General features: G+C 35.4%; 1 protein-coding gene across 3 annotated transcripts in view; it reads left to right on the top strand.

The window, feature by feature from the left end:
* COL12A1 (collagen type XII alpha 1 chain) overlaps nucleotides 1–18,592 on the top strand; it is a 142,262-nt gene that overhangs the window by 107,772 nt on the left and 15,898 nt on the right. For all 3 annotated transcript variants that reach the window (XM_027852867.1, XM_027852866.1, XM_027852865.1), the window contains 12 exons: nucleotides 1,029–1,193; nucleotides 2,676–2,714; nucleotides 3,183–3,321; nucleotides 4,814–4,956; nucleotides 5,256–5,365; nucleotides 8,713–8,862; nucleotides 10,465–10,542; nucleotides 11,804–11,890; nucleotides 13,308–13,361; nucleotides 15,651–15,746; nucleotides 17,261–17,314; nucleotides 17,653–17,706. In XM_027852867.1, the coding sequence (XP_027708668.1) occupies nucleotides 1,029–1,193; nucleotides 2,676–2,714; nucleotides 3,183–3,321; nucleotides 4,814–4,956; nucleotides 5,256–5,365; nucleotides 8,713–8,862; nucleotides 10,465–10,542; nucleotides 11,804–11,890; nucleotides 13,308–13,361; nucleotides 15,651–15,746; nucleotides 17,261–17,314; nucleotides 17,653–17,706 (1,169 nt within the window). The remainder of the gene's footprint in view (nucleotides 1–1,028; nucleotides 1,194–2,675; nucleotides 2,715–3,182; nucleotides 3,322–4,813; nucleotides 4,957–5,255; nucleotides 5,366–8,712; nucleotides 8,863–10,464; nucleotides 10,543–11,803; nucleotides 11,891–13,307; nucleotides 13,362–15,650; nucleotides 15,747–17,260; nucleotides 17,315–17,652; nucleotides 17,707–18,592) is intronic.

The raw sequence follows: 18,592 nt of genomic DNA, 5'->3' as shown, positions 1-18,592 counted from the left end.
TGTACTCTCCTGAACATTCCCGTCATAATGCCCTCATGCTTCATGCTGCAAGATTAGATTATAGATGTTCTAGGACCTGCTAAAAAATGAGGAAAGACTGTTAATAGATCCAATTTACACTGAATACTGTGGTAAAATGGACTTTTGTGTATCATGGTGTCTGCGTGGCAAACCTTAAAAGTGATGTATCATCTAAAATTTAACATCTATACATGTGAACAACTTCTGCCAGAATTTGGTTCAGGATCAGGTATTACCTAGGCTATCCTAAGAATGTAATCCAAACTTTTTTCATTAGTGAGGTTCCTTCTCATATCATCTTTTAGTATTTACTGAAGCTGGTGACTACCCTTTGGAAACATTTTTATTTCTTTCAGATGAATATAATTTTATTGTTAGTCATAAATTATTCCACAGCTTATTTGGTTGGCTCTTTCACATGTGGCTGTTTCCTGATGTGAAATTCATTTTTGTTTTGAATGAAAGCCATTTCTTTCTTTCTTTTGCATTAGCCTAAATAAAAGAGTTTATAGCAAGTAGAGTGTTTCCACTTCATTCCATTCCAAAGGTAGCCAAATCCTACTCTTGAGCCTGAGGAAAACCAAGAGTTGGGAAAATGAATTTCACATAATCTAACACTTAGAAAGAAAGGATTCTTGGCTTCTGAGTCATAGCATGTGCTAGATTTTATATAAAATGCTAATTACTCTTAAAATGGTTGCAAACCTCATATATATTCAATAGTGTATATTTACAGAAGAAAATCTATATTATATTAAGCATTTTTTTTTGGTAATAAGAGCTTCCTAAGTTAATTGTTAGCTTCTTGGTTTAGGAAATCTAATGAAGGAAATATTGGGAACTAGATGATAAGAATATATACAAATTGCACACATTATTTTTAAGAGGTTTATTTCAAATTTCACGGTTCATTGAGTATAAAGATGGTATTTTTTCATCAGTAAGACTTCTAACTACAATTGCTAACTCACCTAAATCCTAATGTAATGAACATATTCTTTCTGCAGGTTTCAGTGTCTTTGTGGTTGGTGTAGCGGATGTGGATTATAATGAACTTGCAAACATTGCCAGCAAACCAAGTGAACGCCATGTTTTTATTGTGGATGACTTTGAATCTTTTGAGAAGATTGAAGATAACCTAATAACTTTTGTTTGTGAAACTGCCACTTCAAGTAAGTAATATCCAATGTGGTTAATATGTTTCTAAGTCCAATAATATATTTCAGAAGTATGGTGGTTTTCATTTTATAAAAAAATCCTGATAATATTTATAATCTCAAAGTGAATAAGTAGATTTTGGAAAAATATAGATTTTCCCTATTTCCAGTGAATCCTTGTTTTTCTAATTGAGATCATGCTAAATATATGTTTTTCAAAAGGTCATTTTTAGCTTTGAAGATGCAATCATCCTTTTATGGAAGAAAGCTCTTCTCTCTGTTCTTTTCCCACCATACTGCCATCCTGTGAATTTTGAATATTTCATGTGTGTGTGTGTGTGTATATATATATATGTATATATATATGTACACACATATATATGCATATATAAACTTCTGTGAGGATGGTTTCACCATTAGAGATAAATAAGCATTGATTTGATTTTTGTCTATACCAACATACAGTTTTACTTTTGTTATAAGAGAAATTGATATACAATCTCAATTATGAATCCAAGGACAATGGAAACACTGTCTCTGATACTTGCTTTTTACGAATTAAGATCTTAAAACCTTTTAAAATTTAAGATAACCTCAAGAACCTGCTTGTTTCAAAACTACTTCCATAGTATTGAGCTCTCAGTAAGTTAAATCCTTATACATCATTATTGGATCTTAGAACACTAGGGCCTGAAGAAACTTACCTCACTCAGCAGGCCATCCTCGTTTTAGGTTTTTCTTTTTTTTCTACATCAGGCACATTAGGACAACATTCCTTTCACAACTCGGAAATAACTGCCTGGGTAGGGTCACAGCCTCTGAAGTGCACTTATTAGAGAGGACTATGGAGGTCACAGCCTCCAAAGACTCCTAGAATTCAGATTTTCATGCACATCTCTCTAAAACCTGTTTAAAACAGTTTAAAGGAGATTATTTTGAGAAGGGGGAGGGAGGAAAACCTTGCTTCTCTTCATTTACATTCCATGGACCTAAAAAACTTTTCTGGAAGAGTTGTTATTTACTCCATTTAAAGAAATCTCCTGAAGGCAAGGGCTGGGCATGATGTAGTCCTTTCTGAACCCTGGATCAGACCCCAGCACTGTTAAATGCTACCTATTTGAACTTGGCAAATCGTATTCTCTCTGGGCCTCAGTTTCCTGGTCTGCAAAATGAGGATTCTGGACTAGGTGGCTTCAGAAGTTTCTGCTAACTATGCTCCTCTGCTCTGTGGTACTCAACAATATATTTAAATGGCAATCAAATAAGACTTTAGGAAAATATTTTCCAATATTGGAATTTATCCACACGAATAAGGAAATTCATAGGATACGAACAGGTTAAATTGCTGACATCTAGCTATTATTTTGACAAGTGTGTAGCAAGTGTCTCAAGTATAATCTTAATAGGTATTGACTTTACATGTGAGGGTGCACTTATTTTGCTATAGATTAAATACATATGTTTAATAATAATTAGAGATATTCTAATTCATTTCAGGTTGCCCTCTTATTTATTTGGATGGATACACTTCACCAGGTAAGTACTTATATTGACATTTTCTGGCTTGGGCTAACTAGGAATTTACATTGATGATGAAGATCTATCAAAGTAGGTAAATTCCTTCCATTGATGCTCATTCTCTCTACCTGAGAGGGGGGAACCTTCAGCCTCCCTGAGGTCACATGTGGCCCCCTAGGTCCTCAAGTGTGGCCCTTTGACTGAATCCAAACTTCATAGAACAAATCCCCTTAATAAAAGGATGTGGTCAAAAGACCACACCTGAGGACCTAGAAGGCCACATGTGGCCTTGAGGCTGCAGGTTCCCCATCCCTGCCCTACACCTTCGATTCCAGTGTGATTTTTGTTCATAGTTTCATATAAACTGGAAATCCTGCCCAAATATCTAGAGAAAACTTTGTCATTTCAGTATTTAGGGGATTTAACTAAATATAGACAGTAAATTTCTATATATTTTAGTCATTGTTTTTCTTATCTAATATAAAGGTTTCAAGATGCTGGAGGCCTATAATTTAACAGAGAAGAACTTTGCTACTGTACCAGGAGTATCCCTGGAGTCTGGGTCTTTTCCCAGCTATCCAGCTTATAGGCTCCAAAAGAATGCCTTTGTGAATCAGCCTACAGTGTAAGTTTGGCAATGATGGATTTTCTGGAGGTGGGGAGTGGGGTTAGAAGACACAAATGAAGGAAGGGTTTGGAAACTAAGGCCTCAAATTAAAAGCTATCCCCTCCATCCTGAGGCCTACACAACCCTGACCTATGACTTACTTAAGTCTGACAAACTTTGTGAGTGCAGAGAGCCTGTGTAAGTTTGTTATGGTTTATCCTTTTCCTGTGTGGACACGGTGACCTTGTGTCCCCACTGAGAGTTTCCTGGAGGGTCTTCTCCATTTTGATTACTATGCTTGTGGTTTTGGCATCAAAACTGAGCCTCCTTACCCTTCTAGTTCAGTTTTAGCTCACCCTCAAAGCTCAGGCCCTCTTCTTTGCCATTCAGTTAGTGACCCTGTAAAATTTAAGACTAGTTAGTGTGAGGGTCAGCCTTTATTTATTTAGGCAGAATAGGTTAGATGAAGAGAGATAGTCATAGCAGGAAGAGTAATTTTATCATCACCATGACATACCAGGCTCAATTAATTTTTTCTAGCCTTTTACATGAGGTCATTCTTTCTTTTTAGTATCTTAGCTTGCCAAAAGAATAGGGGTGGTAGTAGCCTAGGTGTTCCATGGACTGACAGGCTGTGGTTAGTTTCTGTTGGACACATTTGCAGCTATTTGTTGGTTAGCCCTGGATTTTATTATTTCACTTGGTGAACACTTGCACCTGGCTAACATGACCACCAGAAATATATGTTTCCTATTTGTTAAAATGAAAAGTTTTTAATGTTGAAAAAATGCATGTTTGGTACCTCAAGGAGAGGACAGAACAAGCAGAAATAGAACTTTTTGAATTTTAGGACCTAGGTGGAAAATTAAAGATGAAATTTAAAACTCACTAGGAATGCAGATGACAAGTTTACACACTAAAACTTGAGCTAATTTTCTTAGGGAAAGTGGCAATAGTATTATCATGCCTCAGCATCTCCATATTTCTCTTTTATCATGGAGCTACATGGGCTTAACTTGCTGGACTGTGGTCAGGGTCAAAGGAAAGTCACTTTACTTCTTCAGACCACAATTTCCTCATCTTTAAAATGAGGGGAAAAAATAAAAAAATAAAATGAGGGGATTGTTTTAATAGTTCTTGAAGTCCAAAGTCACTTGCCCAGGGTCACACAGTGAATATCTGAGGTGGGATTCCAAATGCTCCCTTCTATCCACTACACTACATTGCCTCTGAAGTTCTTGGTCTGCAGTTGAATACTGTATAAGACCATCTTGAAAATAACAATTATGCTGGCATGTCATTATAATGTTATTTTCTGTGGAGTGGCATTTGTAGAAGGTTGTTTGTCCTGAGTACCAGCCAAATTAGTCCAGTTATTAAAGAACCTCTCCTCTCCTCTTCCCTTCCCTTCCTTTCCCTTTACTTCCCTTCACTAAGAGGAAACTCTAGCCCCAAGATTTAAAATTTTTCATCTGTTTTAGTAAGAGATGCTTTGTTGTTTAATTAACAGAGACCTGCATCCAGACGGCTTACCCCCATCATACACGATTATCCTGTTATTCCGACTTCTTCCAGAAAGCCCCAGTGATCCATTTGCAATTTGGCAAATAACAGACAGGGACTACAAGCCTCAAGTTGGAGTGGTTGCAGACCGTAAGGAAGATTTTGCTTAATGATAAAACCCATGAATTGAGATTTTAAGTTGCTCATGATAATTTATTTTTTTTTCCAACTGATTTCATTTGGTACATGATTTAAAATTTAAAGTTTTGAAAATCTAGAGTATCAAGAGCATTTGAACATCATTTCAAAGCAATGCAGTGTTTGAACTGTTTCCAGCAATTATGATTTTGCTATCTCAATATCAAAAGCTTTCCTATTTACATGCTTAATTGATTTAATGATGGGCAACATACCCTTTAACACTCTGACTGATTTTGTATTGACTACAGCTTCCAGCAAGACATTGTCATTCTTTAACAAAGATGTGAGGGGTGAGGTTCAGACAATAACTTTTGACACAGATGAAGTGAAGACACTGTTTTATGGAAGTTTTCACAAGGTAAACATTTAAGGTTACGTAAGTGTTATTTTGCAGAAGAGAATGTGATTTATAAATATACCTTATTTCTTTTTTGGAATTTCATGGATGCTCATGTTGGATTGGCAGAACTATAACTTTGTCTAAATCTGCAGCAGGCATCTCTTTTCTTTGGACTATTGATCTTTAAATTTTTTTTAAAGCATAGTAGTCTGCTTTTTTCCCATTTGTGGAAAGGTGGTGGATGTCTGGATAATACAGATTAGACATTTTTCAGTTAATCCAAAGAAACATTAATGAATGTAAAAGCAACCTAAAAGTTTTGAATAAAAATTGTTTTCTCCCCACACCAACACAATTATTCTTCCAGCTGTGTCAGTGTTTAGTTTATACGACAGCAGAACTGATAACTACACAGAAATATTTTGTCTAATGTTCTGAGGATGATGACTTCTTGTCTGTTTGGTAGTCAGAATTAACCATCTAAAGTTTTTCAGTGTATAGCCACAGAGTAGAGGACATGATTTGTTAGATTTGTTTGGTATAGACATAAGATTAGTGAAAAATGAAGTACATGGAATTTGGAAATGTTTAAAAATGAAAATAAAAATTGAAAAAGCAATCTGTCATTTTTAATGATGCCTATCTGTACTCTAAAGTAAATGGGAATACCTCCTGTTTCACTAGCTGTGCAAAATTCATCAAGTATGGTATATAGAATGATCCTCATCAGTAAAATATTTGCAATTTCTAGTCAAATGTGATTCCAAAGTGAAAAGTGAAGCACCTTCCTCTAGTGCTTTTGGGCACTTCTTATTCCTGTACTTCTAAGAGGTAATCTTTTTTTTTCCCCAGAGTGAATCTCTCTCTTTTTATCTTCTCTCTTCTCTCCTCCCGCTCCCTTTCTCCCCTCTTCCATTCTTCCATCTCTCTCTCTCTCTCTTTCTCTCTCTCTCTTTCTCTCTCTCTGTCTCTTTCTCCTCTCTATCTTGAATCAGATTATTGGATCCCCTTCAGTGACATTCAAAAAATCTTCTGTGTACAATAAGGAATCCTCATTAACAAGGACTCAAAAGCAAATTAAGGGGAAAAATCTATGAATATAAGTATCTATACTGGCCTTTCTTTTTTTCTATCTATTCATTAACTTATTGGCCCTCATAGTAAAGCCCAGTCCTGCTAATGTCTCACCAGAGAAGGACATTTTATTTTGGCATTTGCTGTTGGATACAGCAGAACTGTCCTTGGTGAAAGATGTTGAACCTGGCAAATTTCATAAGAAACCATTTGGCACTTTGATGTGTCCATTAAACTTATATTTGTGTATCTTGCTGAGATAGACTTTTTAAAATTATGTTTTTCTAACCACACTTATTCTGGACATTTGATGAGGTTGTAATCTTCTCATAATTGAGTACTGGGTATTTAGAAGTAGGGTTATTACTTAGCTTGTGGTTTTTATGGAATAGCAATTTTAATGTTATATCCACATGTTTTATTTCATTTTAGATCACAAAGACAATATTAGTGTTATTTCAGAAAGACCTATAGTGAAAGAAACTAAAGTTTTTATAGGCTTTTTTATATTGGCAGGACACAAAACTTGTTCAGTATTTTTTTTTATATGATATGTGTTCAGAATTTATAAAAAGGGCATAAAATGAATTGTTAATAATAAACAAAAATATAGCAATGTGACTAAATATACAATCCCATGTTCATCAATTGTTAACTAGACAAAAACACATTTCTGAACATTAGTTAGAGAAAGCATTTTATACCTGTGTCAACCTGGATGTTACCCATTACATAAAGTTGTGGTGTGGAAAGTTCTTTGAAAACCATGAAGTGTTAAAATGTGAGTTATTATTATCAAAGGCAGATGAAAGATAAAAGATCCTGAAAATCACTGGGATAGTTGGTTAGTAGAGCAATTGTTTGAATACAAGTCCTCTAGATTATAAGCATTTGTGAGAAGTTCATAATACTTAAATTTCAAATAATTTCCTTTTTTGGGATATCTTAAAGTAATTTGTAAAAGTACCTACTAGCCATAGAAAAATATAATTTTGCATTTATAATCTTTATCAAGCTAAATTAATGCCCTGATGACAAATCCATATGGAAAAATATTTACTATTTAAAAAAATTAAGAAATTCTCTAGAGATTACCCTTCTACTTATTGACTAAGTACATTTAAGGGAATTTCTGTTCCTTTTAATTTAGTGCCAGACTTTTAAAAATAGTCATTAAGTTCTCACTTAGAGGATATGTGTTATGAAAAATAGAAATATTGAATATAACTATAGGCTTCAAGAATTACTTAGAACTAAACTCATACATTTCTCATGTAGTTTATTAGTTTACATCACTAAAGTTGACCAAAAAGACACCAGTATTTGATTACTTGACTTTCAAAGAAGATTAAATGTTAAAAGCCATCAGTTGAAGAACTGGGAGAGGATGAGTATTATTTCCTTATTGGGTAAAGTGACTAAAAGGAGTGCTCAGGAATTAGAACTTGAGGAACATAGCAGAGTAAAAAGAAATCAATGAAGAATCTAACTAAATTAATTTATTTTGAACTTCCTTTATTTTTAATAAGTTTTTTTGATGCATTTAGGTTTCACAGCATAATTATTCTTAGATATAGATTGCCCTATTGCCCAGCCTCCAGAATTGAACCCTCCCTTTTAACAAAGAAATGCAGTCAGTCAAAAACAACTTACATAGTGACCTCTTTTGACAATGTAGTTAATAATCTATCTCTGTAGTCCTCTACTTTTCTGCTTAGAGCCTTAGACAATGTAGGTATGGTTCATCGGATATTCACCTTCTTTTTTTTTTCTTTTTTGGGAAGCAATCAGAATTAAGTGACTTGCTCAGGGTTACACAGCCAGTAAGTGAGGCTGGATTTGAACTCAGGTGCTCTATCCATTGCACCAAGTAGCTGCCCCTTATCGGATATTCTTTGAGTTACATTTTGAATGAATAAAATCATGGACCTAGAGCTAGAAGTTTTCCATTAATTATAGCCCTGTACCACAGGGCATATTTAATGTGGGACATTACAGAGTTTAAATACCATTCTTGCCTTTTGATTCACTTGAGAACTAGGCAGATTTATAGAAGAAAGAGATTTGTGTTCTAGTCTTAGTTCTTCCACTATTTATGTCACCAAGCAAGTCCCTTCCCATCTCTGGGCTTCAGTTTCCTCACTTGTAAAGAGAGAGCATTGGAGCCAATGATGCCTCAGGTCCCTTCACCTTAAACATTCTCTGAGTCTCAGTACAGCACACTGTTTTGCAGTAAAACAGATAATGTGACAAAATAATCTTTTCATCATTAAATGTATTTTTCTTTTCAGGTTCATATTGTGGTGACTTCAAAAAGTGTTAAGATTTACATAGACTGCTATGAAATTGTAGAGAAGGACATCAAGGAAGCTGGTAACATCACAACTGATGGTTATGAAATTCTTGGAAAGCTTATTAAAGGTGAAAGGAAATCGGCTGCAGTAAGTAGCATGTTTCCATTACATGTGGTGCCCCAGCATATTTTAATGTTGAAATTGCTTTTTTTTCTTTAAAGTCACTCAGTGAATACACATTTGGAAGAATTTTCAATGGGCAAATGGGCTGTGGATAAAACAATGATTGATTTAATGATGGTATACCAGTTAGGATCTGCAGGCACTGCAACAGAGAAAAATCCCCAAACATTCCCAAGTTAGGTTGCACCCTGACTTGATGTCAAAATGCCCCAATTAATTGAAATTAAAGTATACTATTGCCTTGGTCCTAAGAGATAATCTTAGCTAATAGAAGTTTATATAGTATTTTTTTCATTTCATATAATTATGCCTTTAATATTATAGAGCATTATTTTTAGACTTTCATTAGACCCTAATGCAGCCTCACAAGAAGTTACTTATCTCCTAAAGAGGAATCACTTTTACTGAAAAATTACTCCCAGGGAGAAGGAAGTTTTGTTGAGTTCATTAACATGTACCTCCTAGACATGAATTACTGCTTTTTATGTGGATTGTGGATTTTTCTACTTCCTTGTAAACCAGTTCTAGTGTTCTATTTTTAAAAAGATGACCTTGAAGTCTTGAAGCAGATTGGTCTCATTAAATTCATAGTAATTTTTAGAGAACATGTATATTGCTTTAAAAACAAATTCCCCTTGATGCAACTGGTTTCCCTGAAATACAGTGTCGCAAAGAACATGAGCTGTCTGTTTTTTTTTGAACTGTCTGTTTTAAGAAGAATTGAGTAGTATAGAATTTTATTAATGTGAATTTTGTTACATGGAAAGGCAGCATACCGCAGTTGATAAGAGAGCTGCCTCAAAGTCAGAAAGGTCTGGTTCAAATCCTGTCTCTGACACATACTGGCTGTGTGACCCTGGGCAAGTCACTGAAGCTCTCATCGCTCTAGGCAACTCTTTAACACTCTAAGTTGCCTAGAAGGTACTGCTTTTGTCAAGGGCATTACTTCACCTGGGAGTTTCCTATACTAATGAATCACAGCTTTAGTCTTACCTATCATGGAATTGTTGAGATTTTAAATCATCGTGTTAAAGGTATAACACAAGCCTTTTCAAAATGAGAATATGTCCAATCAAACCTATATTTTTATTTAAAGAGAATTTTTTTTGTAGAATGTCTTCTTATGTGAAAGTAGGATTTTCATGTAATACAATATTAATAGAGAGTCTCAATCTGCCCTAAGGAAGAATCTTACAATTCTGTTTGTTCAGTTAGATAAATTGGAATACACTGGCTATTAAAGCCCTTTTTTACTTCTCAAGAAACATTTCTCTTTGGCCACAAATGAGCATCAGGAGCTGGAGTTCATCAGGAGCATTTGGCTTGACTTTCTCCTTCTTTTGAAGTATGGGTGTTTATTTATTTTAAGAAACTGGAGGGAATTTCCTCCCCTACCCCCCCTGAGAAAACAGGAGCACATTACTTATGAAGTAGAACACTTGTAAGCGTTCATCCAAGAAACTGGCAAAGTCTCAACTTTGGCTCTGAGGAGACGTTGAAATCTGAAATGTTTGCGGTCTCCAGTGAATAAAAAAAAAATACTTAGTGGATATGGTTGTTTTGCAGTTCCAACTCCAGAATTTTGACATAGTGTGCAGCCCAGTGTGGACCAGTAGGGACAGATGCTGTGACATCCCTGCAAGGGTAAGTAGTCCTGAAGTGGATGCTGTCAAAAATCTTACCAGTAAATCCTGCTGACAGTGAGAAGTTGTATTGGGAAAGTAACACTCAGCAGCTGTTATCAGCAAATAGGAAACCCAGGAATATGCAACGGCTTGTGCCTTTATCAGTTATCATGGTTCAAGCCAGTGTTTGATGTGATCCCTCCCTTTCCAGCTGAGAACGCGTCAGCCCATATTTGGAAATTTTCAAGAAGCATTGCAGTGGATTAACTAGAAAAGCCTCACCCAGTCCCCAGATTTCCACTAGTGCTAAACGTTCCTTTCTGCTTGTAAAATACTGGCATGAATTTGTTGAATAATTACCTTTTAATTAGGCTTCTATTATTTTAAATAACAATAATGAACCACATTTCAGTTTGAAGAAAGAACCCATGTTTATGCAAGTGACTATTACAATGGTTATAATATCGCCATGTTCAAGCAGAAATAACACTGATTGGAGGAATCAGAGGACCTGATTTCAAATCCTGCCTCTGATTATTTACTATTTGTGTGACTTTGCTTGGCAAGTTAATTAACTTCTCTGGGCCTCAGTTTCCTCATCTGCAAAAGGAAGGGATTGGATTAGATGGTTTCTAAGGCCCCTTTCAACTCAAAATGTACCATTCTATGATGTTTTGAACTTTGGGAATGCAAAGCTGAGTATAGAATCACAGGATGGTTTTTGTCTGAGCTAGGTAGGGAACACAGTTAGGGCAGCTAGGTGGTGCAGTGGATAGACCACTAGGCTTGGAATCAGGAAGATTACTCTTCATGAATTAAAATCTGGCCCCAGATACTTATGAGCTTTGTGACCTTGGGCAAGTCACTTATCCTTGTTTATCTCAGTATAAAATGAGCTGGAGAAGGAAATGGCAAATCACTCCAATATCTTTGCCAAGAAAATCCCAAATGGGGTCATGAAGAGTCAGACATGACTGAAATGACTGAACAACAACAAGGCAGAAAACAGTGGGTCAGAGAAAATTGCACTAGATTACTAGTGATTCTGAATGTTCTTTTAGAAGTGTTAATTTGTCTTGTAAGATTTCTTAAAGAAAACAATGTAACTGTAGAAAGAAATTTCGTTTGAGAGACATTAGTTCTCATGATCATTTATTATGATAATTAGATCTTTGTCATTTAAAGCTGGGGAACTGACTCCATTGTTTGTGCAAGTTATGGAGAGGGAAATGTGGTTTTTTTTTTTTCATAATGGCTTATTATTGTTTTCAATAATCCAGAGAGATGAAGCAAAATGCCCAGCTTTTCCAAATGCTTGCACGTGTACCCAGGACAGTGTTGGACCTCCTGGACCACCTGGACCAGCGGTAAGGAAATATAAATAAGCACTTATATACTTTTTCTTTTTAAAATTGTAGATATGATTTTTCTTTTGGAAAACTGAGGTCATTAACACAGGCTACCCTCCTGCCTGACTCTGCTCAGGTTGCTTTCCTTTTTTAATTGCCTTTTTTTTTCAATTAATAAACATTTCTTTTTCCTCCTACTTTCCATTCCCCTTTCCCTTGTCCTTCCCTCCCCCTTCAAAAATTAAAAAAAAAACACAACTTGTTACAAAATAGGTATATTAAAGCAAAACAGATTCCCAGATAGGCCATGTCCAAAAATGTGTGTCTTATCCTGCATATTTAATCTTTCACCTCTCTGTCAGAAAGCAGATCTCATTCTTTATTCCTGACCCTCTAGAATCATGGTTGGACATTTCAGTGATCAGAGTTCTTAAGTCTTTCAAGCCTGCCAGCTCAGCAGCATGTGTCGTTTGGTATTAGATTCATACATTTGTAGTGGAGGATAGCCAGATCAAAAATACTTTGATTCTGGAATTAGAATTCATGTCCCCAGCAACTTCTCATTCAATCCAGCACATATTAAAATGCTTAGACTTTTAAAAAATGTAAAAATGTAAAATGCTTTTCCCCTGGTCATTGTAAGGCCTCAAAAGATTCTTCAGGATATTCCAAGAAACTGCCTGCTCCCCTTTTCAAAATGGGTTATTTAATTCCCTTTGTCAACCTACTCTCACCTAAACAGTGACAGATCTTTGTGGTTAATGTGGATTTTGTCTTTTGGTCTCACGAGAAGATATGGACAAAAGTTGCCCTAGGACGAGTAGGTTATGGATGTGTTATAATCTACATTGTTGGAGGAAATACTCACATTATTGAGATTACACACCTATTAGAGCATTGGAGATTATTGTTCATTGTTTTTAGTTTTTTAGCCTATAATAAGATAATTGTGTTATTATAGACCTTCATATTCATTGCCTCCACTTTTTTGGAGATCTATAAATTCTTATTGGTGTTGCTGTACCTACTTTGTGTTACTTAGAGATTAAAATCAGGTTAACCTTTTCTTAAAAGATTTAACTGTCCAATTCATTATTGGCATTAGCCAATAAAGGTTTTCAAAACAGTACATTATGTTTCCTGCCTTTTAGGCAATATTTGCTTTTTTCCAACAATTCTTAAATTAGTTTTGAAACTCTATTAACAGTATATGAATGGCAAAATGTAAAACTAAGATGTACACCATGGGGAAATAATTATTTCCTTGATTTCTATGTCTTGAATATTTTCTTTGGGTCCTTTTTGGCCAAGAATACTGAAGTTTTAGACTCTTCTGCAGTGACAGCATCTTTAAGGTTGTTCACATAAGTATTATTATATTTTTCTTTATATAGACACAGAAATAATATAACAAGATATACTATGTTTATTTTAGGGCGGTCCTGGTTCTAAAGGTCCCAGAGGAGAAAGAGGAATTAATGGAGCAATTGTAAGTATCTATCTAAATTCTACTTAAATTTTTTTGTCTGTCTTTTTCAGTTGCGTTCTTGGTTTAAAATGCCATCACTGTGATGTATGAGTTTGGACAAGTTGCCACAGCAAAATTATAATTTATATTTTTCTTGTGAGAATATTGTAATGGTGACTTAGGTCATTCTTGAAAATGTTTTTAAAAGTATAAAACTTAACACTAGTCACTTAGAAGTTTGTGTTAGTTGCTATTTATTTTCAACAGAAATGATGATGAGGGGGAGGAAAGGAACTCACACTGTTTGAATGGATGCTAAGGAGAGGAGGTAGGTTGGAGAGGCCATACAGTATATGATAAGGACTAGTACTTTCTGTAAAAGTCACTTTGCAACCAACCTGTTTTAATTTTGTCCACTAAGTGTAGAAGTTGTTGGATGGAGTACAAAGACAGGATAGAATTAGCATTCAACCTGCAGCATTTGTTTAGGGAAAGAATTGTCAATGTTTTAATGGGAAAGAGCCACTGAGAAATATTTTTGCAATATCTTTGAAAAGTCAGCTCATGTTGTATACATGTTATAGTTGATGTGAAAGGGTCTTCAGGGTCTTATACATTTAAAAATAATTTCATTTAATTCATGTCAATCAATAAAGCACAGTCAAGGGCAGAAATATTTCTTTATTGTCTTCAGAAGGTTTATATATACAAGAGTGACATAGGAATTGGAGGGAGGACCTTAAGCAGCTCTTAGTTTAATCTTTACCCATTAGCTAGTCAATTAGTACCCAGATTTGAGCAGATGTCATTTTGGAAGATAGAGATTTGACCCTGAAGGAGATGGAGTATGGAATGGGAGAGAGTTAAGGTAGCAAGAAAAGAATGGAAGTATGGCAGCAGCAAAGCCAGGGATGGGATGGGATAGATTGATGCCAAATAATTGGCATAACTTAATTAAGGAAGCAGGATAGAGTGGTGGATAGAGGGTTCAGTTCTGGCCTCAGACACTTAGTAGCTATGTTACTCTAGACAAGTCACTTAACCCTGTTTGCCTCAGTTCCTCATCTGTAAAATGAACTGGAGAAGGAAATGGCAAAGCACTCCAGTATCTTTGCCAAGAAAACCTCAATTAGGGTCATGAAAAGTTGGAACAACTGAAATGACTGAATCACAACAACAAGAAGTAAGGAGGCCCAAAGGGGTGATCCACTGGGGTCTTCATAATTTTTATGGTGGAAGTTCAAGAATGAGAGCCCTGGACATTAATGCTAGGTGGTCATTGTTCATGATGTCTAATGAAATTTACCTCTAGTGAGGTTTTATGAGATGAATCAACACACATATAAAGATGGATATATTTATTTTGGCAGAAAGGGCTCCAGGTTTCCACCAAATGAGCTTACAGAGCTTGATCTAACTATAGGATCATCATCATCTTTTTTCCTAATACAAGATTAATTTTAATAAGATAATCTGAATTCCTTAGAGGAATGTTTCCTGCAAATGCTAGGAAAGCTTCTATTACAATGAAATGATTATTGTAAAAAGCATGAATAATAGGATTATGCTGAATTGGATTTCAGAGGGCCTAGGTTCAAATCATGACTCTGCTTCTTACTACTTATATGGCTATGTCAAGTCACTTACCCTCTCCAGTTATCTTCTACAAAAAAGAAGAGTGTTAGTAGATGACCTCTGAGGACTTTTCTCATTCTAAATCTATAATCTTGAGATCATATGATCCATCTATGATAGCTTTAGACTATTTTTGTCAGGTCATCAATTCTAACAAGCTAATTAGTAGATCAGACCAGTCAATGCATGGGTAGGAGACCAGTGTTCTTGAAATTGAACTTTCATGTATACTAATGTCTTGCAGAGAATAGACCCTCAATGAATATTTAATGGTTTGCTATTTAATCAACACTTCCAAGGAGAAATCAGAATAAGCCTCAAGGAAACTAACCCTTGCCTGTATAAGATTATGTTCATATTTGATATACTTTGTTTCTCTTCCTCATTCCTTTTCTATTAAGGTTTTTATGGAAACCTAATTAATTTACCATAGCACCAGCTATATTTTCTTTGCAAACAGGAAAAGGAGGCATGAATGATGAGGAGAGGGATGGGGTATCATCATCAGTAAAGAGCTGGAGGAACTGATGCAAACTTTCAAGGTCTTCTTTCAAAGCTGATTTGATTAATGTCTTTCTAGTTGTAAAAACAAGTTTTTGACAAATGTAGATTTTGAAGGGAATGAACTAGGTAACACAGCCACTGACTTTTTTGTTTTTGCTTTGTTTATTTAAGGGGCCCCCAGGTCCTCGTGGTGATTCAGGTCCCCCAGGTCCCCAGGGTCCTCCAGGTCCTCAGGGACCCAATGGACTCTCAATTCCAGGAGAACAAGTAAGTAAACTTATTGTATTTTGTGAACCTGGTGCACTTAATATTGGATTTAGCTACAACATGTTCCATGATGCTTCTGAAACTCAATTTTTTTTCAAGAGCTTAACACATTTAATTTGTGAATTGACTTGTTAATATGAGTGACCCTTTAGATTTATAAATAGTGTGTGTCCATATTTTAAAATAATACTGCCTAAGTGCAATTGTTAACACTTATTTGACATCACTTGTAAGTCATGAACATCTCTCAATTACCTGAATTTCTATAGATTCCTTATAACCTGTGTTAGGCATGGAATCTCTTTCAACTCTATGAAGGCTCAAATCAATTTATCTATAATCCTTGTTTGCTGGTTGAATGTGCAATTATAAAATGCATTCCTATTGTATTAAAGGCAAAACTCAAGTTAGAAAAAGTTTCTAGATTCTATGACTCATATTTTTATTCAACTTTTATTCTCCATTCAGGCAAAATGGATCCAGTCCAAGATAACTGTCAAACTTAGATTTTAATTTTCATTGAGAATATCTAAGCATAAAGACTATATAATACCTAAGATAGTGGCACTATAGGCCCAGAGGATAGAAGGCCAGCTTTGGAGTCAGAAATAACTAGGTCCAAATCCTGCCCCCTACACATAATGGCATTGTAACAACAAACAAATTGTTAGTAGTACCTCAAGCAATTCCATAAGGCTAGAAGTTACAGAGTTGTAGAACTGTTTCACGAGAAGCGTTTACACACTGAGAGATTCTACGTCTTCCTTTTCTTCCCCTCCCCCCCCCCCCCCAATAAAGCAAAAAACATTTGGGAGTTTAATTGTTGTAAAGTCATTGTGCATCATCCTTACATCTAATGCATTGGAATATAGAGGTGTAAAACATGACATATAAAAATACATATGTAAGACACATATAAAAGACCTCTAAAGTAAAATTAAATTTGAAGCAAAGGTGCTTTTGAGAGGCTTCTATTTTCATTCTTTGTCATTGTAGTAAATTCAATTATTTCATATCAATAAGATTGGCTATATCTGTACCCCAGGTATCTTCAATACCTACAGATAAACTTGGAGACCTTATTATCAAGTCAAAGATTTTTAACCCATTCTTCTTCTAGATCTATTACTCTATCATAGCACCAAATGAAAGATAATAAAACAAATAAAATGGATTTTTTCTGCAAATTTCACTTCTGTAACAATGATTTATGTTGAATTATTTTTTTCTGTTTCTTGTTCCATAAAAAGACTTGCCACAATATTAGTACAATTTGAAAAAGCTTTGGTTTATCTACTTTAATAATGATAACATCACTAGAAGAATATAATTCAATGAAAAGGGTTTGTACTTTTAATTCATTGTTCTCAAAAATGCCCTCAGATGCCTGTATCATTATGCCTACAGTGGATTTGTGAAGTAGCATGAATTTCATAAATGAAGGTCATTCTGTTATCTTATTTCACTTGGTTTTATAAATTGGCTTAGAATGTCTACCTTATTGGTCATTACAGGGTCGACAAGGGGTCAAAGGTGATGCAGGAGAGCCAGGACTTCCAGGCCGATCAGTAAGTTCATTGTTACAATTTCCCTTCCTATACTTACTTATCGAGTAATATTTGAATGTGTAGCTGTGTGGGTCCCTAAAAGATTAAAGTTTGTCTATTTGGCCTTCATCATTCCCCCCTTGCTCTACTTTCAATTAGCAAGAAGTTATTGATCAACTGATATGTGTCCAACTCTGTGCTGGATTCTAGTTTCTGATTTCTTACCAGAGGACTGCCTCCCAATTCTTTTAAAAATATTTTTAATATTTACAAGTTACCATCTACAATGAAAAGTGAAAGAATGCTTTGCTATTGGGAGAACTTTGCTTGTTTCACTTATGTTGTTCATTTTTTTGTAGGGATCACCAGGCTTACCTGGCCCACCAGGCCCCATGGGACCCCCAGGAGATAGAGTAAGTTTCCTTTTTGTTATTATACTACTCTAAAAGATGAATCTGTCTATTAATTAAGACCTAATACAACCTAACCTGCTCAAAAAGGAAAAGAGCTGCTTCATTATTTAGTAAATTAAATCCCAGCATAATTGGGAAATATCCAGCTTTGAACCATCCCCAAGGTCTGTGGCTAGTGAGAATGTATGGGAACCATTAGGATTTTTAGCTTTAGTAGCTTTGTTTATTATAGAAGAAGAAAGGGGCTCTGGGTGAGTTGCTTCAAATGACGAGTAGAAGAACATCTTTCTCTTAGGAATAAAATTAAGTGAATTAACTTTTGTGTGAGGTGCTAGGGGTAAAAAGACTTAGTCAGCTTATAGTTAGTAGGAAGACAACTTGTTTGAATGTAAGTATTTAAAATCAAAGTTGCTAGTGAGGAAGGGTGTAGCAGTTGTGGTGGGAAGGATTAGTAAAAGTTTCATGTAGAAGGCAGTATTTGAGTTGCATCTTGATGAGAGGAATTTTAGGCAGTGGAAGTGAGAAGAGAATGCATTCTAAGAGTAGAGAATGGCCAGTTCAAAGACAAAGAAATGGGAGATGGAGCATTGTATCTAAGAAAAACTTTGGTGTTATGATTGAGTGTAGGCAGGGGAGTGCTGCATAATGGTACAACATGGAGGCAAAACAATCCAGAACTGTGAAGCATGGCATTAAATGTGCAAAAAGTGTGCATAAATCCACTAAAACTGGTCACTTCCATGATTCTATTGGACACAATAGTTTCCCAATGGTAAATCATTAGGACAGATAATACAAAGTGATCAAAGTTTTATCAGTGGTTCTTACTTGCTGCCACAGCAGCTTTTGTTTCTGGTAGCAGATAAGTAAAAAAAGGGCAATGAAA

This window comes from Vombatus ursinus, unplaced genomic scaffold (assembly GCF_900497805.2).
Source record: "Vombatus ursinus unplaced genomic scaffold, bare-nosed wombat genome assembly UNPS02009835.1, whole genome shotgun sequence".
Taxonomy (NCBI): Eukaryota; Metazoa; Chordata; class Mammalia; order Diprotodontia; family Vombatidae; genus Vombatus; species Vombatus ursinus.
This window is presented reverse-complemented; position numbering and strand designations above follow the sequence as displayed.